This window comes from Hyla sarda, chromosome 1 (assembly GCF_029499605.1).
Source record: "Hyla sarda isolate aHylSar1 chromosome 1, aHylSar1.hap1, whole genome shotgun sequence".
NCBI classification, from domain to species: domain Eukaryota; kingdom Metazoa; phylum Chordata; class Amphibia; order Anura; family Hylidae; genus Hyla; species Hyla sarda.
The window spans coordinates 2,654,365-2,679,667 of NC_079189.1; the positions used below are offsets into that span (position 1 = coordinate 2,654,365).

Sequence of the window (25,303 nt, forward strand, 5' to 3'; positions counted from 1 at the left end):
CCTCCATTACTGTATAATGTCCCAGCAGTGTCACCTCTCCAGTCATCACCAGACCCCTCCATTACTGTATAATGTCCCAGCAGTGTCACCTCTCCAGTCATCACCAGACCCCTCCATTACTGTATAATGTCCCAGCAGTGTCACCTCTCCAGTCATCACCAGACCCCTCCATTACTATATAATGTCCCAGCAGTGTCACCTCTCCAGTCATCACCAGACCCCTCCATTACTGTATAATGTCCCAGCAGGGTCACCTCTCTAATCATCACCAGACCCCTCCATTACTGTATAATGTCCCAGCAGTGTCACCTCTCTAATCATCACCAGACCCCTCCATTACTATATAATATTCCAGCAGTGTCACCTCTCCAGTCATCACCAGACCCCTCCATTACTGTATACTGTCCCAGCAGTGTCACCTCTCCAGTCATCACCAGACCCCTCCATTACTGTATAATGTCCCAGCAGTGTCACCTCTCTAATCATCACCAGACCCCTCCATTACTGTACAATGTCCCAGCAGTGTCACCTCTCCAGTCATCACCAGACCCCTCCATTACTGTATAATGTCCCAGCAGTGTCACCTCTCTAATCATCACCAGACCCCTCCATTACTGTATAATGTCCCAGCAGTGTCACCTCTCCAGTCATCACCAGACCCCTCCATTACTGTATAATGTCCCAGCAGTGTCACCTCTCTAATCATCACCAGACCCCTCCATTACTGTATAATGTCCCAGCATTGTCACCTCTCCAGTCATCACCAGACCCCTCCATTACTGTATAATGTCCCAGCAGTGTCACCTCTCCAGTCATCACCAGACCCCTCCATTACTGTATAATGTCCCAGCAGTGTCACCTCTCCAGTCATCACCAGACCCCTCCATTACTGTATAATGTCCCAGCAGTGTCACCTCTCCAGTCATCACCAGACCCCTCCATTACTGTATAATGTCCCAGCAGTGTCACCTCTCCAGTCATCACCAGACCCCCTCCATTACTGTATAATGTCCCAGCAGTGTCACCTCTCCAGTCATCACCAGACCCCTCCATTACTGTATAATGTCCCAGCAGTGTCACCTCTCCAGTCATCACCAGACCCCTCCATTACTGTATAATGTCCCAGCAGTGTCACCTCTCCAGTCATCACCAGACCCCTCCATTACTGTATAATGTCCCAGCAGTGTCACCTCTCCAGTCATCACCAGACCCCTCCATTACTATATAATGTCCCAGCAGTGTCACCTCTCCAGTCATCACCAGACCCCTCCATTACTGTATAATGTCCCAGCAGGGTCACCTCTCTAATCATCACCAGACCCCTCCATTACTATATAATATTCCAGCAGTGTCACCTCTCCAGTCATCACCAGACCCCCTCCATTACTGTATACTGTCCCAGCAGTGTCACCTCTCCAGTCATCACCAGACCCCTCCATTACTGTATAATGTCCCAGCAGTGTCACCTCTCTAATCATCACCAGACCCCTCCATTACTGTACAATGTCCCAGCAGTGTCACCTCTCCAGTCATCACCAGACCCCTCCATTACTGTATAATGTCCCAGCAGTGTCACCTCTCTAATCATCACCAGACCCCTCCATTACTGTATAATGTCCCAGCAGTGTCACCTCTCCAGTCATCACCAGACCCCTCCATTACTGTATAATGTCCCAGCAGTGTCACCTCTCTAATCATCACCAGACCCCTCCATTACTGTATAATGTCCCAGCATTGTCACCTCTCCAGTCATCACCAGACCCCTCCATTACTGTATAATGTCCCAGCAGTGTCACCTCTCCAGTCATCACCAGACCCCTCCATTACTGTATAATGTCCCAGCAGGGTCACCTCTCCAGTCATCACCAGACCCCTCCATTACTGTATAATGTCCCAGCAGTGTCACCTCTCCAGTCATCACCAGACCCCTCCATTACTGTATAATGTCCCAGCAGTGTCACCTCTCCAGTCATCACCAGACCCCTCCATTACGGTATAATGTCCCAGCAGTGTCACCTCTCCAGTCATCACCAGACCCCTCCATTACTGTATAATGTCCCAGCAGTGTCACCTCTACAGTCACCACCAGACCCCTCCATTACGGTTCAATGTCCCAGCAGTGTCACCTCTCTAATCATCACCAGACCCCTCCATTACTGTATAATATCCCAGCAGTGTCACCTGTCCAGTCATCACCAGACCCCTCCATTACTGTATAATGTCCCAGCACTGTCACCTCTCCAGTCATCACCAGACCCCTCCATTACGGTATAATGTCCCAGCAGTGTCACCTCTCCAGTCATCACCAGACCCCTCCATTACTGTATAATATCCCAGCAGTGTCACCTGTCCAGTCATCACCAGACCCCTCCATTACTGTATAATGTCCCAGCACTATCACCTCTCCAGTCACCACCAGACCCCTCCATTACTGTATAATATCCCAGCAGTGTCACCTCTCCAGTCATCACCAGACCCCTCCATTACTGTATAATGTCCCAGCAGTGTCACCTCTCTAATCATCACCAGACCCCCTCCATTACTGTATAATGTCCCAGCAGTGTCACCTCTCTAATCATCACCAGACCCCTCCATTACTATATAATGTCCCAGCGGAGTCACCTTTCCAGTCATCACCAGACCCCTCCATTACTGTATAATGTCTCAACAGTGTCACCTCTCCTGTCATCACCAGACCCCTCCATTACTGTATAATGTCCCAACAGTGTCACCTCTCCAGTCATCACCAGACTCCTCCATTACTGTATAATGTCCCAGCAGTGTCACCTCTCTAATCATCACCAGACCCCTCGATTACTGTATAATGTCCCAGCAGTGTCACCTCTCCAGTCATCACCAGACCCCTCCATTACTGTATAATGTCCCAGCAGTGTCACCTCTCCAGTCATCACCAGACCCCTCCATTACTGTATAATGTCCCAGCAGTGTCACCTCTCCAGTCATCACCAGACCCCTCCATTACTGTATAATGTCCCAGCAGTGTCACCTCTCCAGTCATCACCAGACCCCTCCATTACTGTATGATGTCCCAGCAGGGTCACCTCTCCAGTCATCACCAGACCCCTCCATTACTGTATAATGTCCCAGCAGTGTCTCCTCTCCAGTCATCACCAGACCCCTCCATTACTGTATAATGTCCCAACAGTGTCACCTCTCCAGTCATCACCAGACCCCTCCATTACGGTATAATGTCCCAGCAGTGTCACCTCTCCAGTCATCACCAGACCCCTCCATTACTGTATAATGTCCCAGCAGTGTCACCTCTACAGTCACCACCAGACCCCTCCATTACGGTATAATGTCCCAGCAGTGTCACCTCTCTAATCATCACCAGACCCCTCCATTACTGTATAATGTCCCAGCACTGTCACCTCTCCAGTCACCACCAGACCCCTCCATTACTGTATAATATCCCAGCAGTGTCACCTCTCCAGTCACCACCAGACCCCTCCATTACTGTATAATATCCCAGCAGTGTCACCTCTCCAGTCATCACCAGACCCCTCCATTACTGTATAATGTCCCAGCAGTGTCACCTCTCTAATCATCACCAGACCCCCTCCATTAGTGTATAATGTCCCAGCAGTGTCACCTCTCTAATCATCACCAGACCCCTCCATTACTGTATAATGTCCCAACAGTGTCACCTCTCCAGTCATCACCAGACCCCTCCATTACTATATAATGTCCCAGCGGAGTCACCTCTCCAGTCATCACCAGACCCCTCCATTACTGTATAATGTCCCAGCAGTGTCACCTCTCCAGTCATCACCAGACTCCTCCATTACTGTATAATGTCCCAGCAGTGTCACCTCTCTAATCATCACCAGACCCCTCCATTACTGTATAATGTCCCAGCAGTGTCACCTCTCCAGTCATCACCAGACCCCTCCATTACTGTATAATGTCCCAGCAGTGTCACCTCTCCAGTCATCACCAGACCCCTCCATTACTGTATAATGTCCCAGCAGTGTCACCTCTCCAGTCATCACCAGACCCCTCCATTACTGTATAATGTCCCAGCAGTGTCACCTCTCCAGTCATCACCAGACCCCTCCATTACTATATAATGTCCCAGCAGTGTCACCTCTCCAGTCATCACCAGACCCCTTCATTACTGTATAATGTCCCAGCAGGGTCACCTCTCTAATCATCACCAGACCCCTCCATTACTGTATAATGTCCCAGCAGTGTCACCTCTCTAATCATCACCAGACCCCTCCATTACTATATAATATTCCAGCAGTGTCACCTCTCCAGTCATCACCAGACCCCCTCCATTACTGTATACTGTCCCAGCAGTGTCACCTCTCCAGTCATCACCAGACCCCTCCATTACTGTATAATGTCCCAGCAGTGTCACCTCTCTAATCATCACCAGACCCCTCCATTACTGTACAATGTCCCAGCAGTGTCACCTCTCCAGTCATCACCAGACCCCTCCATTACTGTATAATGTCCCAGCAGTGTCACCTCTCTAATCATCACCAGACCCCTCCATTACTGTATAATGTCCCAGCAGTGTCACCTCTCCAGTCATCACCAGACCCCTCCATTACTGTATAATGTCCCAGCAGTGTCACCTCTCTAATCATCACCAGACCCCTCCATTACTGTATAATGTCCCAGCATTGTCACCTCTCCAGTCATCACCAGACCCCTCCATTACTGTATAATGTCCCAGCAGTGTCACCTCTCCAGTCATCACCAGACCCCTCCATTACTGTATAATGTCCCAGCAGGGTCACCTCTCCAGTCATCACCAGACCCCTCCATTACTGTATAATGTCCCAGCAGTGTCACCTCTCCAGTCATCACCAGACCCCTCCATTACTGTATAATGTCCCAGCAGTGTCACCTCTCCAGTCATCACCAGACCCCTCCATTACGGTATAATGTCCCAGCAGTGTCACCTCTCCAGTCATCACCAGACCCCTCCATTACTGTATAATGTCCCAGCAGTGTCACCTCTACAGTCACCACCAGACCCCTCCATTACGGTTCAATGTCCCAGCAGTGTCACCTCTCTAATCATCACCAGACCCCTCCATTACTGTATAATATCCCAGCAGTGTCACCTGTCCAGTCATCACCAGACCCCTCCATTACTGTATAATGTCCCAGCACTGTCACCTCTCCAGTCATCACCAGACCCCTCCATTACGGTATAATGTCCCAGCAGTGTCACCTCTCCAGTCATCACCAGACCCCTCCATTACTGTATAATATCCCAGCAGTGTCACCTGTCCAGTCATCACCAGACCCCTCCATTACTGTATAATGTCCCAGCACTGTCACCTCTCCAGTCACCACCAGACCCCTCCATTACTGTATAATATCCCAGCAGTGTCACCTCTCCAGTCATCACCAGACCCCTCCATTACTGTATAATGTCCCAGCAGTGTCACCTCTCTAATCATCACCAGACCCCCTACATTACTGTATAATGTCCCAGCAGTGTCACCTCTCTAATCATCACCAGACCCCTCCATTACTGTATAATGTCCCAGCAGTGTCACCTCTCCAGTCATCACCAGACCCCTCCATTACTATATAATGTCCCAGCGGAGTCACCTCTCCAGTCATCACCAGACCCCTCCATTACTGTATAATGTCCCAACAGTGTCACCTCTCCAGTCATCACCAGACTCCTCCATTACTGTATAATGTCCCAGCAGTGTCACCTCTCTAATCATCACCAGACCCCTCCATTACTGTATAATGTCCCAGCAGTGTCACCTCTCCAGTCATCACCAGACCCCTCCATTACTGTATAATGTCCCAGCAGTGTCACCTCTCCAGTCATCACCAGACCCCTCCATTACTGTATAATGTCCCAGCAGTGTCACCTCTCCAGTCATCACCAGACCCCTCCATTACTGTATAATGTCCCAGCAGTGTCACCTCTCCAGTCATCACCAGACCCCTCCATTACTGTATAATGTCCCAGCAGTGTCACCTCTCCAGTCATCACCAGACCCCTCCATTACTATATAATATCCCAGCAGGGTCACCTCTCTAATCATCACCAGACCCCTCCATTACTGTATAATGTCCCAACAGTGTCACCTCTCCAGTCATCACCAGACTCCTCCATTACTGTATAATGTCCCAGCAGAGTCACCTCTCTAATCATCACCAGACCCCCTCCATTACTGTAGAATGTCCCAGCAGTGTCACCTCTCCAGTCATCACCAGACCCCTCCATTACTGTATAAGGTCCCAGCAGTGTCACCTCTCCAGTCATCACCAGACCCCTCCATTACTATATAATGTCCCAGCAGTGTCACCTCTCCAGTCATCACCAGACCCCTCCATTACTGTATAATGTCCCAGCAGTGTCACCTCTCTAGTCATCACCAGACCCCTCCATTACTGTATAATGTCCCAGCAGGGTCACCTCTCCAGTCATCACCAGACCCCTCCATTACTGTATAATGTCCCAGCAGTGTCACCTCTCCAGTCATCACCAGACCCCTCCATTACTGTATAATGTCCCAGCAGTGTCACCTCTCCAGTCATCACCAGACCCCTCCATTACTGTATAATGTCCCAGTAGTGTCACCTCTCCAGTCATCACCAGACCCCTCCATTACAGTATAATGTCCCAGCAGTGTCACCTCTCCAGTCATCACCAGACCCCTCCATTACAGTATAATGTCCCAGCAGTGTCACCTCTCCACTCATCACCAGACCCCTCCATTACTGTATAATGTCCCAGCAGTGTCACCTCTCCAGTCATCACCAGACCCCTCCATTACTGTATAATGTCCCAGCAGTGTCACCTCTCCAGTCATCACCAGACCCCTCCATTACTGTATAATGTCCCAGCAGTGTCACCTCTCCAGTCATCACCAGACCCCTCCATTACTGTATAATGTCCCAGTAGTGTCACCTCTCCAGTCATCACCAGACCCCTCCATTACTGTATAATGTCCCAGCAGTGTCACCTCTCCAGTCATCACCAGACCCCTCCATTACTGTATAATGTCCCAGCAGTGTCACCTCTCTAATCATCACCAGACCCCTCCATTACAGTATAATGTCCCAGCAGTGTCACCTCTCCAGTCATCACCAGACCCCTCCATTACTGTATAATGTCCCAGCAGGGTCACCTTTCCAGTCAGCAGCTCATTGATCCTGTGGATGAGTTCTAGGATCTTCTTCTCATGTATCAGTGAGAGAAGTGGAGGCTCCGTGATGGGGCCCCGGGCCCTGCTCCGTCCTCCTGACTCATGGAGATGGCAGCTGGGGGCCACACACTCCCCCCATGTCTTCTTCACTATGGTGTAATCCTGTGTATGGAGAGAGACAATGAGGGGACTGACCCCAGTATTCCTCCCCCACTAGAAAGAGGAGATTGTGCCCCCTGTATAGAGCTCTAGTGAGCACATCTGGAATACTGGGGTCAGTTCTGGAGATCTCACCTACAAAGAGACATCCAGAACATAGAGCGGGGCCAAAGATGGGGACAACAATGGTGGAAATGTAGATGGAGACAACAATGGTGGAAATGTAGATGGGGGACAACAATGGTGGAAATGTAGATGGGGGACAACAATGGTGGAAATGTAGATGGGGGACAACAATGGTGGAAATGTAGATGGGGGACAACAATGGTGGAAATGTAGATGGGGGACAACAATGGTGGAAATGTAGATGGGGACAACAATGGTGGAAATGTAGATGGGGGGACAACAATGGTGGAAATGTAGATGGGGGGGGACAACAATGGTGGAAATGTAGATGGGGACAACAATGGTGGAAATGTAGATGGGGGGGGACAACAATGGTGGAAATGTAGATGGGGACAACAATGGTGGAAATGTAGATGGGGGACAACAATGGTGGAAATGTAGATGGAGACAACAATGGTGGAAATGTAGATGGGGGACAACAATGGTGGAAATGTAGATGGGGGACAACAATGGTGGAAATGTAGATGGGGACAACAATGGTGGAAATGTAGATGAGGACAACAATGGTGGAAATGTAGATGGGACAACAATGGTGGAAATGTAGATGGGGGGACAACAATGGTGGAAATGTAGATGGGGGGACAACAATGGTGGAAATGTAGATGGGGGGACAACAATGGTGGAAATGTAGATGAGGACAACAATGGTGGAAATGTAGATGGAGACAACAATGGTGGAAATGTAGATGGGGACAACAATGGTGGAAATGTAGATGGGGGGACAACAATGGTGGAAATGTAGATGGGTCACCTCACCTCTCCGGTCAGCAGGTGGAGGATCTCCAAGGTGAAGTGTAATATTCTCTTAGTCATCTCATTCCTGTCCTTGTCCATCCTTAGGGGTCATTCAGGAGAAGAGGAGACAACTGGATCAGCTGGAGGGGAAGAGGAGGAGCCTGAATCGCAGAACCAGCGACACACTGTAACAAACCTCCTCCTCCTCATGTAATCTCCTTACTACTGGGGTGACACACTGTAACAAACCTCCTCCTCATGTAATCTCCTTACTACTGGGGTGACACACTGTAACAAACCTCCTCCTCATGTAATCTCCTTACTACTGGGGTGACACACTGTAACAAACCTCCTCCTCGTGTAATCTCCTTACTACTGGGTGACACACTGTAACAAACCTCCTCTTCCTCCTCATGTAATTTCCTTACTACTGGGGTGACGCACTGTAACAAACCTCCTCCTCATGTAATCTCCTTACTACTGGGGTGACACACTGTAACAAACCTCCTCCTCGTGTAATCTCCTTACTACTGGGTGACACACTGTAACAAACCTCCTCCTCATGTAAATCTCCGTACTATTGGGGTGACACACTGTAACAAACCTCCTCCTCATGTAATCGCCTTATTACTGGGGTGATACACTGTAACAAACCTCCTCCTCATGTAATCTCCTTACTACTAGGGTGACACACTGTAACAAACCTCCTCCTCATGTAATCTCCTTACTAATGGGTGACACACTGTAACAAACCTCCTCCTCGTGTAAACTCCTTACTACTGGGGTGAAACACTGTAAAAAACCTCCTCCTCATGTAATCTCCTTACTACTGGGGTGACACACTGTAACAAACCTCCTCCTCATGTAATCTCCTCACTACTGGGGTGACACACTGTAACAAACCTCCTCCTCGTGTAATCTCCTTACTACTGGGGTGACACACTGTAACAAACCTCCTCCTCCTCATGTAATTTCCTTACTACTGGGGTGACACACTGTAACAAACCTCCTCTTCATGTAATCTCCTTACTACTGGGGGGACACACTGTAACAAACCTCCTCCTCATGTAATCTCCTTACTACTGGGGGGACACACTGTAACAAACCTCCTCCTCATGTAATCTCCTTACTACTGGGGTGACACACTGTAACAAACCTCCTCCTCGTGTAATCTCCTTACTACTGGGTGACACACTGTAAGAAATCTCCTCCTCATGTAATCTCCTTACTACTGGGGTGACACACTGTAACAAACCTCCTCCTCATGTAATCTCCTTACTACTGGGTGACACACTGTAACAAACCTCCTCCTCGTGTAACCTCGTTACTACTGGGGTGACACACTGTAACAAACCTCCTCCTCATGTAATCTCCTTACTACTGGGGTGAAACACTGTAAAAAACTTCCTCCTCATGTAATCTCCTTACTACTGGGGTGACACACTGTAACAAACCTCCTTCTCATGTAATCTCCTTACTACTTGGGTGACACACTGTAGCAACCCCCTCCTCATGCAATCTCCTTACTACAGGGTTGACACACTGTAACAAACCTCCTCCTCATGTAATCTCCTTACTACTGGGGTGACACACTGTAACAGACCTCCTCCTCATGTAATCTCCTTACTACTGGGGTGACACACTGTAACAAACCTCCCCCTCATGTAATCTCCTTACTACTGGGTGACACACTGTAACAAACCTCCTCCTCATGTAATCTCCTTACTACTGGGGTGACACACTGTAACAAACCTTCTCCTCCTAATGTAATTTCCTTACTACTGGGGTGACACACTGTAACAAACCTCCTCCTCGTGTAATCTCATTACTACTGGGGTGACACACTGTAACAAACCTCCTCCTCATGTAATCTCCTTACTACTGGGGTGACACACTGTAACAAACCTTCTCCTCCTCATGTAATTTCCTTACTACTGGGGTGACACACTGTAACAAACCTCCTCCTCGTGTAATCTCATTACTACTGGGGTGACACACTGTAACAAACCTCCTCCTCGTGTAATCTCCTTACTACTGGGGGGACACACTGTAACAAACCTCCTCCTCATGTAATCTCCTTACTACTGGGGGGACACACTGTAACAAACCTCCTCCTCATGTAATCTCCTTACTACTGGGGTGACACACTGTAACAAACCTCCTCCTCGTGTAATCTCCTTACTACTGGGTGACACACTGTAACAAACCTCCCCCTCATGTAATCTCCTTACTACTGGGGTGACACACTGTAACAAACCTCCTCCTCATGTAATCTCCTTACTACTGGGGTGAAACACTGTAAAAAACCTCCTCCTCATGTAATCTCCTTACTACTGGGGTGACACACTGTAACAAACCTCCTCCTCATGTAATCTCCTTACTACTTGGGTGACACACTGTAGCAAACCCCCTCCTCATGCAATCTCCTTACTACAGGGGTGACACACTGTAACAAACCTCCTCCTCATGTAATCTCCTTACTACTGGGGTGACACACTGTAACAGACCTCCTCCTCATGTAATCTCCTTACTACTGGGGTGACACACTGTAACAAACCTCCCCCTCATGTAATCTCCTTACTACTGGGTGACACACTGTAACAAACCTCCTCCTCGTGTAATCTCCTTACTACTGGGGTGACACACTGTAACAAACCTCCTCCTCGTGTAATCTCCTTACTACTGGGGTGACACACTGTAACAAACCTCCTCCTCATGTAATCTCCTTACTACTGGGGTGACGCACTGTAACAAACCTCCTCCTCATGTAATCTCCTTACTACTGGGGTGACACACTGTAACAAACCTCCCCCTCATGTAATCTCCTTACTACTGGGGTGACACACTGTAACAAACCTCCTCCTCATGTAATCTCCTTACTACTGGGTGACACTGTAACAAACCTCCTCCTCATGTAATCTCCTTACTACTGGGGTGACACACTGTAACAATCCTCCTCCTCATGTAATCTCCTTACTACTGGGGTGACACACTGTAACAAACCTCCTCATGTAATCTCCTTACTACTGGGGTGACACACTGTAGCAAACCCCCTCCTCATGCAATCTCCTTACTACAGGGGTGACACACTGTAACAAACCTCCTCATGTAATTTCCTTACTACTGGGGTGACACACTGTAACAAACCTCCTCCTCATGTAATTACCTTACTACTGGGGTGACACACTGTAACAAACCTCCTCCTCATGTAATCTCCTTACTACTGGGGTGACACACTAACAGACCTCCTCCTCATGTAATCTCCTTACTACTGGGGTGACACACTGTAACAAACCTCCTCCTCATGTAATCTCCTTACTACTGGGATGACACACTGTAACAACCCTCCTCATCATGTAATCTCCTTACTACTGGGGTGACACACTGTAACAAACCTCCTGCTCGTGTAATCTCCTTACTACTTGGGTGACACACTGTAACAAACCTCCTCCTCACGTAATCTCCTTACTACTGGGGTGACACACTGTAACAAACCTCCTCCTCATGTAATCTCCTTACTACTGGGGTGACACACTGTAACAAACCTCCCCCTCATGTAATCTCCTTACTACTGGGGTGACACACTGTAACAAACCTCCCCCTCATGTAATCTCCTTACTACTGGGGTGACACACTGTAACAAACCTCCTCCTCCTCATGTAATTTCCTTACTACTGGGGTGACACACTGTAACAAACCTCCTCCTCCTCATGTAATTTCCTTACTACTGGGGTGACACACTGTAACAAACCTCCTCCTCATGTAATCTCCTTACTACTGGGGTGACACACTGTAACAAACCTCCTCCTCGTGTAATCTCTTTACTACTGTGGTGACACACTGTAACAAACCTCCTCCACATGTAATCTCCTTACTACTGGGGTGACACACTGTAACAAACCTCCTCCTCCTCATGTAATCTCCTTACTACTGGGGTGACACACTGTAACAAACCTCCTCCGCATGTAATCTCCTTACTACTGGGGAGACACACTAACAAACCTCCTCCTCGTGTAATCTCTTTACTACTGACTGGGGTGACACACTGTAACAAACCTCCTCCTCGTGTAATCTCATTACTACTGGGGTGACACACTGTAACAAACCTCCTCCTCATGTAATCTCCTTACTACTGGGGTGACACACTGTAACAAACCTTCTCCTCCTCATGTAATTTCCTTACTACTGGGGTGACACACTGTAACAAACCTCCTCCTCGTGTAATCTCATTACTACTGGGGTGACACACTGTAACAAACCTCCTCCTCGTGTAATCTCCTTACTACTGGGGGGACACACTGTAACAAACCTCCTCCTCATGTAATCTCCTTACTACTGGGGGGACACACTGTAACAAACCTCCTCCTCATGTAATCTCCTTACTACTGGGGTGACACACTGTAACAAACCTCCTCCTCGTGTAATCTCCTTACTACTGGGTGACACACTGTAACAAACCTCCCCCTCATGTAATCTCCTTACTACTGGGGTGACACACTGTAACAAACCTCCTCCTCATGTAATCTCCTTACTACTGGGGTGACACACTGTAACAAACCTCCTCCTCATGTAATCTCCTTACTACTGGGGTGACACACTGTAACAAACCTCCTCCTCGTGTAATCTCCTTACTACTGGGTGACACACTGTAACAAACCTCCTCCTCGTGTAATCTCATTACTACTGGGGTGACACACTGTAACAAACCTCCTCCTCATGTAATCTCCTTACTACTGGGGTGACACACTGTAACAAACCTCCTCCTCATGTAATCTCCTTACTACTGGGGTGAAACACTGTAAAAAACTTCCTCCTCATGTAATCTCCTTACTACTGGGGTGACACACTGTAACAAACCTCCTTCTCATGTAATCTCCTTACTACTTGGGTGACACACTGTAGCAACCCCCTCCTCATGCAATCTCCTTACTACAGGGTTGACACACTGTAACAAACCTCCTCCTCATGTAATCTCCTTACTACTGGGGTGACACACTGTAACAGACCTCCTCCTCATGTAATCTCCTTACTACTGGGGTGACACACTGTAACAAACCTCCCCCTCATGTAATCTCCTTACTACTGGGTGACACACTGTAACAAACCTCCTCCTCGTGTAATCTCCTTACTACTGGGGTGACACACTGTAACAAACCTCCTCCTCATGTAATCTCCTTACTACTGGGGTGACACACTGTAACAAACCTTCTCCTCCTAATGTAATTTCCTTACTACTGGGGTGACACACTGTAACAAACCTCCTCCTCGTGTAATCTCATTACTACTGGGGTGACACACTGTAACAAACCTCCTCCTCATGTAATCTCCTTACTACTGGGGTGACACACTGTAACAAACCTTCTCCTCCTCATGTAATTTCCTTACTACTGGGGTGACACACTGTAACAAACCTCCTCCTCGTGTAATCTCATTACTACTGGGGTGACACACTGTAACAAACCTCCTCCTCGTGTAATCTCCTTACTACTGGGGGGACACACTGTAACAAACCTCCTCCTCATGTAATCTCCTTACTACTGGGGGGACACACTGTAACAAACCTCCTCCTCATGTAATCTCCTTACTACTGGGGTGACACACTGTAACAAACCTCCTCCTCGTGTAATCTCCTTACTACTGGGTGACACACTGTAACAAACCTCCCCCTCATGTAATCTCCTTACTACTGGGGTGACACACTGTAACAAACCTCCTCCTCATGTAATCTCCTTACTACTGGGGTGAAACACTGTAAAAAACCTCCTCCTCATGTAATCTCCTTACTACTGGGGTGACACACTGTAACAAACCTCCTCCTCATGTAATCTCCTTACTACTTGGGTGACACACTGTAGCAAACCCCCTCCTCATGCAATCTCCTTACTACAGGGGTGACACACTGTAACAAACCTCCTCCTCATGTAATCTCCTTACTACTGGGGTGACACACTGTAACAGACCTCCTCCTCATGTAATCTCCTTACTACTGGGGTGACACACTGTAACAAACCTCCCCCTCATGTAATCTCCTTACTACTGGGTGACACACTGTAACAAACCTCCTCCTCGTGTAATCTCCTTACTACTGGGGTGACACACTGTAACAAACCTCCTCCTCGTGTAATCTCCTTACTACTGGGGTGACACACTGTAACAAACCTCCTCCTCATGTAATCTCCTTACTACTGGGGTGACGCACTGTAACAAACCTCCTCCTCATGTAATCTCCTTACTACTGGGGTGACACACTGTAACAAACCTCCCCCTCATGTAATCTCCTTACTACTGGGGTGACACACTGTAACAAACCTCCTCCTCATGTAATCTCCTTACTACTGGGTGACACACTGTAACAAACCTCCTCCTCATGTAATCTCCTTACTACTGGGGTGACACACTGTAACAATCCTCCTCCTCATGTAATCTCCTTACTACTGGGGTGACACACTGTAACAAACCTCCTCATGTAATCTCCTTACTACTGGGGTGACACACTGTAGCAAACCCCCTCCTCATGCAATCTCCTTACTACAGGGGTGACACACTGTAACAAACCTCCTCATGTAATTTCCTTACTACTGGGGTGACACACTGTAACAAACCTCCTCCTCATGTAATTACCTTACTACTGGGGTGACACACTGTAACAAACCTCCTCCTCATGTAATCTCCTTACTACTGGGGTGACACACTAACAGACCTCCTCCTCATGTAATCTCCTTACTACTGGGGTGACACACTGTAACAAACCTCCTCCTCATGTAATCTCCTTACTACTGGGATGACACACTGTAACAACCCTCCTCATCATGTAATCTCCTTACTACTGGGGTGACACACTGTAACAAACCTCCTGCTCGTGTAATCTCCTTACTACTTGGGTGACACACTGTAACAAACCTCCTCCTCACGTAATCTCCTTACTACTGGGGTGACACACTGTAACAAACCTCCTCCTCATGTAATCTCCTTACTACTGGGGTGACACACTGTAACAAACCTCCCCCTCATGTAATCTCCTTACTACTGGGGTGACACACTGTAACAAACCTCCCCCTCATGTAATCTCCTTACTACTGGGGTGACACACTGTAACAAACCTCCTCCTCCTCATGTAATTTCCTTACTACTGGGGTGACACACTGTAACAAACCTCCTCCTCCTCATGTAATTTCCTTACTACTGGGGTGACACACTGTAACAAACCTCCTCCTCATGTAATCTCCTTACTACTGGGGTGACACACTGTAACAAACCTCCTCCTCGTGTAATCTCTTTACTACTGTGGTGACACACTGTAACAAACCTCCTCCACATGTAATCTCCTTACTACTGGGGTGACACACTGTAACAAACCTCCTCCTCCTCATGTAATCTCCTTACTACTGGGGTGACACACTGTAACAAACCTCCTCCGCATGTAATCTCCTTACTACTGGGGAGACACACTAACAAACCTCCTCCTCGTGTAATCTCTTTACTACTGACTGGGGTGACACACTGTAACAAACCTCCTCCTCGTGTAATCTCATTACTACTGGGGTGACACACTGTAACAAACCTCCTCCTCATGTAATCTCCTTACTACTGGGGTGACACACTGTAACAAACCTTCTCCTCCTCATGTAATTTCCTTACTACTGGGGTGACACACTGTAACAAACCTCCTCCTCGTGTAATCTCATTACTACTGGGGTGACACACTGTAACAAACCTCCTCCTCGTGTAATCTCCTTACTACTGGGGGGACACACTGTAACAAACCTCCTCCTCATGTAATCTCCTTACTACTGGGGGGACACACTGTAACAAACCTCCTCCTCATGTAATCTCCTTACTACTGGGGTGACACACTGTAACAAACCTCCTCCTCGTGTAATCTCCTTACTACTGGGTGACACACTGTAACAAACCTCCCCCTCATGTAATCTCCTTACTACTGGGGTGACACACTGTAACAAACCTCCTCCTCATGTAATCTCCTTACTACTGGGGTGACACACTGTAACAAACCTCCTCCTCATGTAATCTCCTTACTACTGGGGTGACACACTGTAACAAACCTCCTCCTCGTGTAATCTCCTTACTACTGGGTGACACACTGTAACAAACCTCCTCCTCGTGTAATCTCATTACTACTGGGGTGACACACTGTAACAAACCTCCTCCTCATGTAATCTCCTTACTACTGGGGTGACACACTGTAACAAACCTTCTCCTCCTCATGTAATTTCCTTACTACTGGGGTGACACACTGTAACAAACCTCCTCCTCGTGTAATCTCATTACTACTGGGGTGACACACTGTAACAAACCTCCTCCTCGTGTAATCTCCTTACTACTGGGGTGACACACTGTAACAAACCTCCTCCTCATGTAATCTCCTTACTACTGGGGTGACACACTGTAACAAACCTCCTCCTCGTGTAATCTCCTTACTACTGGGTGACACACTGTAACAAACCTCCCCCTCATGTAATCTCCTTACTACTGGGGTGACACACTGTAACAAACCTCCTCCTCATGTAATCTCCTTACTACTGGGGTGAAACACTGTAAAAAACCTCCTCCTCATGTAATCTCCTTACTACTGGGGTGACACACTGTAACAAACCTCCTCCTCATGTAATCTCCTTACTACTTGGGTGACACACTGTAGCAAACCCCCTCCTCATGCAATCTCCTTACTACAGGGGTGACACACTGTAACAAACCTCCTCCTCATGTAATCTCCTTACTACTGGGGTGACACACTGTAACAGACCTCCTCCTCATGTAATCTCCTTACTACTGGGGTGACACACTGTAACAAACCTCCCCCTCATGTAATCTCCTTACTACTGGGTGACACACTGTAACAAACCTCCTCCTCGTGTAATCTCCTTACTACTGGGGTGACACACTGTAACAAACCTCCTCCTCGTGTAATCTCCTTACTACTGGGGTGACACACTGTAACAAACCTCCTCCTCATGTAATCTCCTTACTACTGGGTGACACACTGTAACAAACCTCCTCCTCGTGTAATCTCCTTACTACTGGGGTGACACACTGTAACAAACCTCCTCCTCATGTAATCTCCTTACTACTGGGGTGACGCACTGTAACAAACCTCCTTCTCATGTAATCTCCTTACTACTGGGGTGACACACTGTAACAAACCTCCCCCTCATGTAATCTCCTTACTACTGGGGTGACACACTGTAACAAACCTCCTCCTCATGTAATCTCCTTACTACTGGGTGACACACTGTAACAAACCTCCTCCTCATGTAATCTCCTTACTACTGGGGTGACACACTGTAACAATCCTCCTCCTCATGTAATCTCCTTACTACTGGGGTGACACACTGTAACAAACCTCCTCATGTAATCTCCTTACTACTGGGGTGACACACTGTAGCAAACCCCCTCCTCATGCAATCTCCTTACTACAGGGGTGACACACTGTAACAAACCTCCTCCTCATGTAATTTCCTTACTACTGGGGTGACACACTGTAACAAACCTCCTCCTCATGTAATTACCTTACTACTGGGGTGACACACTGTAACAAACCTCCTCCTCATGTAATCTCCTTACTACTGGGGTGACACACTAACAGACCTCCTCCTCATGTAATCTCCTTACTACTGGGGTGACACACTGTAACAAACCTCCTCCTCATGTAATCTCCTTACTACTGGGATGACACACTGTAACAACCCTCCTCATCATGTAATCTCCTTACTACTGGGGTGACACACTGTAACAAACCTCCTGCTCGTGTAATCTCCTTACTACTGGGGTGACACACTGTAACAAACCTCCTCCTCATGTAATCTCCTTACTACTGGGGTGACACACTGTAACAAACCTCCTCCTCATGTAATCTCCTTACTACTGGGGTGACACACTGTAACAAACCTCCTCCTCATGTAATCTCCTTACTACTGGGGTGACACACTGTAACAAACCTCCCCCTCATGTAATCTCCTTACTACTGGGGTGACACACTGTAACAAACCTCCCCCTCATGTAATCTCCTTACTACTGGGGTGACACACTGTAACAAACCTCCTCCTCCTCATGTAATTTCCTTACTACTGGGGTGACACACTGTAACAAACCTCCTCCTCATGTAATCTCCTTACTACTGGGGTGACACACTGTAACAAACCTCCTCCTCGTGTAATCTCTTTATTACTGTGGTGACACACTGTAACAAACCTCCTCCACATGTAATCTCCTTACTACTGGGGTGACACACTGTAACAAACCTCCTCCTCCTCATGTAATCTCCTTACTACTGGGGTGACACACTGTAACAAACCTCCTCCGCATGTAATCTCCTTACTACTGGGGAGACACACTAACAAACCTCCTCCTCGTGTAATCTCTTTACTACTGACTGGGGTGACACACTGTAACAAACCTCCTCCTCGTGTAATCTCTTTACTACTGGGGTGACACACTGTAACAAACCTTCTCCTCATGTAATCTCCTTACTACTGGGGTGACACACTGTAACAAACTCCCTCCTCATGTAATCTCCTTACTACTGGGGTGACACACTGTAACAGATTACACGAGGAGGAGGTTTGTTACAGTGTGTCACCCCAGTAGTAAGGAGATTACATGAGGAGGGAGTTTGTTACAGTGTGTCACCCCAGTAGTAAGGAGATTACATGAGGAGAAGGTTTGTTACAGTGTGTCACCCCAGTAGTAAAGAGATTACACGAGGAGGAGGTTTCTTTACTACTGGGGAAACACACTGTAACAAACCTCCCCCTCATGTAATCTCCTTACTACTGGGGTGACACACTGTAACAAACCTCCTCCTCATGTAATCTCCTTACTACTGGGGTGACACACTGTAACAAACCTCCTCCTCATGTAATCTCCTTACTACTGGGGTGACACACTGTAACAAACCTCCTCCTCGTGTAATCTCCTTACTACCGGGGTGACACACTGTAACAAACCTCCTCCTCATGTAATCTCCTTACTACCGGGGTGACACACTGTAACAAACCTCCTCCTCATGTAATCTCCTTACTACTGGGGTGACACACTGTAACAAACCTCCTCCTCATGTAATCTCCTTACTACCGGGGTGACGCACTGTAACAAACCTCCTCCTCGTGTAATCTCCTTACTACTGGGGTGACACACTGTAACAAACCTCCTCCTCATGTAATCTCCTTACTACTGGGGTGACACACTGTAACAAACCTCCTCCTCATGTAATCTCCTTACTACCGGGGTGACGCACTGTAACAAACCTCCTCCTCGTGTAATCTCCTTACTACTGGGGTGACGCACTGTAACAAACCTCCTCCTCATGTAATCTCCTTACTATTGGGGTGACACACTGTAACAAACCTCCTCCTCATATAATCTCCTTACTACTGGGGTGACACACTGTAACAAACCTCCTTCTCATGTAATCTCCTTACTACTGGGGTGACACACTGTAACAAACCTCCTCCTCGTGTAATCTCCTTACTACTGGGGTGATACACTGTAACAAACCTCCTCCTCGTGTAATCTCCTTACTACTGGGGTGACACACTGTAACAAACCTCCTCCTCGTGTAATCTCCTTACTACTGGGGTGACACACTGTAACAAACCTCCTCCTCGTGTAATCTCCTTATTACTGGGGTGACACACTGTAACAAACCTCCTCCTCGTGTAATCTCCTTATTACTGGGGTGACACACTGTAACAAACCTCCTCCTCGTGTAATCTCCTTACTACTAGGGTGACACACTGTAACAAACCTCCTCCTCGTGTAATCTCCTTACTACTAGGGTGACACACTGTAACAAACCTCCTCCTCGTGTAAACTCCTTACTACTGGGGTGACACACTGTAACAAACCTCCTCCTCATGTAATCTCCTTACTACTGGGGTGAAACACTGTAAAAAACCTCCTCCTCATGTAATCTCCTTACTACTGGGGTGAAACACTGTAACAAACCTCCTCCTCATGTAATCTCCTTACTACTTGGGTGACACACTGTAGCAAACCCCCTCCTCATGCAATCTCCTTACTACAGGGGTGACACACTGTAACAAACCTCCTCCTCGTGTAATCTCCTTACTACTGGGTGACACACTGTAACAAACCTCCTCCTCGTGTAATCTCATTACTACTGGGGTGACACACTGTAACAAACCTCCTCCTCATGTAATCTCCTTACTACTGGGGTGACACACTGTAACAAACCTTCTCCTCCTCATGTAATTTCCTTACTACTGGGGTGACACACTGTAACAAACCTCCTCCTCGTGTAATCTCATTACTACTGGGGTGACACACTGTAACAAACCTCCTCCTCGTGTAATCTCCTTACTACTGGGGGGACACACTGTAACAAACCTCCTCCTCATGTAATCTCCTTACTACTGGGGGGACACACTGTAACAAACCTCCTCCTCATGTAATCTCCTTACTACTGGGGTGACACACTGTAACAAACCTCCTCCTCGTGTAATCTCCTTACTACTGGGTGACACACTGTAACAAACCTCCCCCTCATGTAATCTCCTTACTACTGGGGTGACACACTGTAACAAACCTCCTCCTCATGTAATCTCCTTACTACTGGGGTGAAACACTGTAAAAAACCTCCTCCTCATGTAATCTCCTTACTACTGGGGTGACACACTGTAACAAACCTCCTCCTCATGTAATCTCCTTACTACTTGGGTGACACACAGTAGCAAACCCCCTCCTCATGCAATCTCCTTACTACAGGGGTGACACACTGTAACAAACCTCCTCCTCATGTAATCTCCTTACTACTGGGGTGACACACTGTAACAGACCTCCTCCTCATGTAATCTCCTTACTACTGGGGTGACACACTGTAACAAACCTCCCCCTCATGTAATCTCCTTACTACTGGGTGACACACTGTAACAAACCTCCTCCTCGTGTAATCTCCTTACTACTGGGGTGACACACTGTAACAAACCTCCTCCTCGTGTAATCTCCTTACTACTGGGGTGACACACTGTAACAAACCTCCTCCTCATGTAATCTCCTTACTACTGGGTGACACACTGTAACAAACCTCCTCCTCGTGTAATCTCCTTACTACTGGGGTGACACACTGTAACAAACCTCCTCCTCATGTAATCTCCTTACTACTGGGGTGACGCACTGTAACAAACCTCCTTCTCATGTAATCTCCTTACTACTGGGGTGACACACTGTAACAAACCTCCCCCTCATGTAATCTCCTTACTACTGGGGTGACACACTGTAACAAACCTCCTCCTCATGTAATCTCCTTACTACTGGGTGACACACTGTAACAAACCTCCTCCTCATGTAATCTCCTTACTACTGGGGTGACACACTGTAACAATCCTCCTCCTCATGTAATCTCCTTACTACTGGGGTGACACACTGTAACAAACCTCCTCATGTAATCTCCTTACTACTGGGGTGACACACTGTAGCAAACCCCCTCCTCATGCAATCTCCTTACTACAGGGGTGACACACTGTAACAAACCTCCTCCTCATGTAATTTCCTTACTACTGGGGTGACACACTGTAACAAACCTCCTCCTCATGTAATTACCTTACTACTGGGGTGACACACTGTAACAAACCTCCTCCTCATGTAATCTCCTTACTACTGGGGTGACACACTAACAGACCTCCTCCTCATGTAATCTCCTTACTACTGGGGTGACACACTGTAACAAACCTCCTCCTCATGTAATCTCCTTACTACTGGGATGACACACTGTAACAACCCTCCTCATCATGTAATCTCCTTACTACTGGGGTGACACACTGTAACAAACCTCCTCCTCATGTAATCTCCTTACTACTGGGGTGACACACTGTAACAAACCTCCTCCTCATGTAATCTCCTTACTACTGGGGTGACACACTGTAACAAACCTCCTCCTCATGTAATCTCCTTACTACTGGGGTGACACACTGTAACAAACCTCCCCCTCATGTAATCTCCTTACTACTGGGGTGACACACTGTAACAAACCTCCCCCTCATGTAATCTCCTTACTACTGGGGTGACACACTGTAACAAACCTCCTCCTCCTCATGTAATTTCCTTACTACTGGGGTGACACACTGTAACAAACCTCCTCCTCATGTAATCTCCTTACTACTGGGGTGACACACTGTAACAAACCTCCTCCTCGTGTAATCTCTTTATTACTGTGGTGACACACTGTAACAAACCTCCTCCACATGTAATCTCCTTACTACTGGGGTGACACACTGTAACAAACCTCCTCCTCGTGTAATCTCTTTACTACTGGGGTGACACACTGTAACAAACCTTCTCCTCATGTAATCTCCTTACTACTGGGGTGACACACTGTAACAAACTCCCTCCTCATGTAATCTCCTTACTACTGGGGTGACACACTGTAACAGATTACACGAGGAGGAGGTTTGTTACAGTGTGTCACCCCAGTAGTAAGGAGATTACATGAGGAGGGAGTTTGTTACAGTGTGTCACCCCAGTAGTAAGGAGATTACATGAGGAGAAGGTTTGTTACAGTGTGTCACCCCAGTAGTAAAGAGATTACACGAGGAGGAGGTTTCTTTACTACTGGGGAAACACACTGTAACAAACCTCCCCCTCATGTAATCTCCTTACTACTGGGGTGACACACTGTAACAAACCTCCTCCTCATGTAATCTCCTTACTACTGGGGTGACACACTGTAACAAACCTCCTCCTCATGTAATCTCCTTACTACTGGGGTGACACACTGTAACAAACCTCCTCCTCGTGTAATCTCCTTACTACCGGGGTGACACACTGTAACAAACCTCCTCCTCATGTAATCTCCTTACTACCGGGGTGACACACTGTAACAAACCTCCTCCACATGTAATCTCCTTACTACTGGGGTGACACACTGTAACAAACCTCCTCCTCATGTAATCTCCTTACTACCGGGGTGACGCACTGTAACAAACCTCCTCCTCGTGTAATCTCCTTACTACTGGGGTGACACACTGTAACAAACCTCCTCCTCATGTAATCTCCTTACTACTGGGGTGACACACTGTAACAAACCTCCTCCTCATGTAATCTCCTTACTACCGGGGTGACGCACTGTAACAAACCTCCTCCTCGTGTAATCTCCTTACTACCGGGGTGACGCACTGTAACAAACCTCCTCCTCGTGTAATCTCCTTACTACTGGGGTGACACACTGTAACAAACCTCCTCCTCATGTAATCTCCTTACTATTGGGGTGACACACTGTAACAAACCTCCTCCTCATATAATCTCCTTACTACTGGGGTGACACACTGTAACAAACCTCCTTCTCATGTAATCTCCTTACTACTGGGGTGACACACTGTAACAAACCTCCTCCTCATGTATTCTCCTTACTACTGAGGTGACACACTGTAACAAACCTCCTCCTCGTGTAATCTCCTTACTACTGGGGTGATACACTGTAACAAACCTCCTCCTCGTGTAATCTCCTTACTACTGGGGTGACACACTGTAACAAACCTCCTCCTCATGTAATCTCCTTACTACTGGGGTGACACACTGTAACAAACCTCCTCCTCGTGTAATCTCCTTATTACTGGGGTGACACACTGTAACAAACCTCCTCCTCGTGTAATCTCCTTATTACTGGGGTGACACACTGTAACAAACCTCCTCCTCGTGTAATCTCCTTACTACTAGGGTGACACACTGTAACAAACCTCCTCCTCGTGTAATCTCCTTACTACTAGGGTGACACACTGTAACAAACCTCCTCCTCGTGTAATCTCTTTACCAGAGCGCGCCGACCAGGACCTGCTCTGTATCTACTGGAGGTGTAGGAACTGTGATGATGTCACAATCACGTGACCATCAGGTGTGGGGGCGGAGCCCAGCAGGATAGAAGAGACTGTAGTTGAAGGACCTGTGAGGATGGTCATGTGACAGGAGTGGGCGGGGCTCAGCAGTAGTAGAGGACATGTGACCAGAAGGGGAGGAGCTCAGCAGGATAGAGGAGATTGTGGATGAAGGACCTGTGAGGATGGTCATGTGACAGGAGTGGGCGGGGCTCAGCAGTAGTAGAGGACATGTGACCAGAAGGGGAGGAGCTCAGTGAAGAGGAGACGTGGTGTGAGGTGAGTTTCTATGCAGAGGGTTTGTTACATTGTGTTGTTCCTCTCTTGTTCCTCCTGTCACAATGTAATCGTTCACACTGGTTCTTCCTGTAATAAATAAAGAGATATAATAACGGTGAAGATATAAATGAGAAGAACATCATGAGGAGGATATGATTGGATTGATAATCGGTTTTCCCTTAGTCTTCTCAGCAGCACAATATGGGGGTTCACGCCCCTGTTCACTGATGGGATATTAGGAACTTTAATAGTCAAAGCAATTAGGAGCTGTAGAGAAAGTCTGGACTGTATTCTATAAAACCGAAAAAAGGTAACTGGAGTAGCCCAATAGCGGCCGAACATGTCTGTTCAATTGGACCAGAACATCTCTCTGCCCAGGACGGACCTACAAACCGGGTACAATGAGCCTTACAAAAAGAACGAGGGTCCAGACCCTCTAAAGTGTAACAAAAATGAATACAGACGGATACAGTGACCCCCCCCCCCCCCGACCTACGATGGCCCCGACATACCATATATATACAGTGACCCCCCCCCCCCCGACCTACGATGGCCCCGACATACCATATATATACAGTGACCCCCCCCCCCCGACCTACGATGGCCCCGACATACCATATATATACAGTGACCCCCGACCTACGATGGCCCCGACATACCATATATATACAGTGACCCCCGACCTACGATGGCCCCGACATACCATATATATATATACAGTGACCCCCCGACCTACAATGGCCCCGACATACCATATATATACAATGACCCCCCGACCTACGATGGCCCCGACATACCATATATATACAGTGACCCCCCGACCTACGATGGCCCCGACATACCATATATAGACAGTGACCCCCCGACCTACGATGGCCCCGACATACCATATATATATATATACAGTGACCCCCCGACCTACGATGGCCCCGACATACCATATATA

At 47.7% G+C, this 25,303-nt stretch overlaps 2 protein-coding genes across 2 annotated transcripts in view; one reads left to right on the forward strand and one right to left on the reverse strand.

Moving 5' to 3' along the window:
• The window catches only part of LOC130303350 (oocyte zinc finger protein XlCOF7.1-like), a 197,817-nt gene extending 173,688 nt beyond the window's left edge, over positions 1 to 24,129 (reverse strand). The window contains 3 exon segments of the mRNA XM_056551778.1: positions 7,137 to 7,316; positions 8,255 to 8,373; positions 23,994 to 24,129. Of these exon segments, the coding sequence (XP_056407753.1) occupies positions 7,137 to 7,316; positions 8,255 to 8,332 (258 nt within the window). The 5' untranslated portion in view covers positions 8,333 to 8,373; positions 23,994 to 24,129.
• A 141-nt stretch (positions 24,130 to 24,270) lies between these two features.
• Positions 24,271 to 25,303, forward strand: part of LOC130282857 (zinc finger protein OZF-like) — a 40,159-nt gene continuing 39,126 nt past the window's right edge. The window contains exon 1 of the mRNA XM_056531860.1: positions 24,271 to 24,357. The gene's annotated coding sequence lies outside the window, so the exon portion shown is untranslated. The remainder of the gene's footprint in view (positions 24,358 to 25,303) is intronic.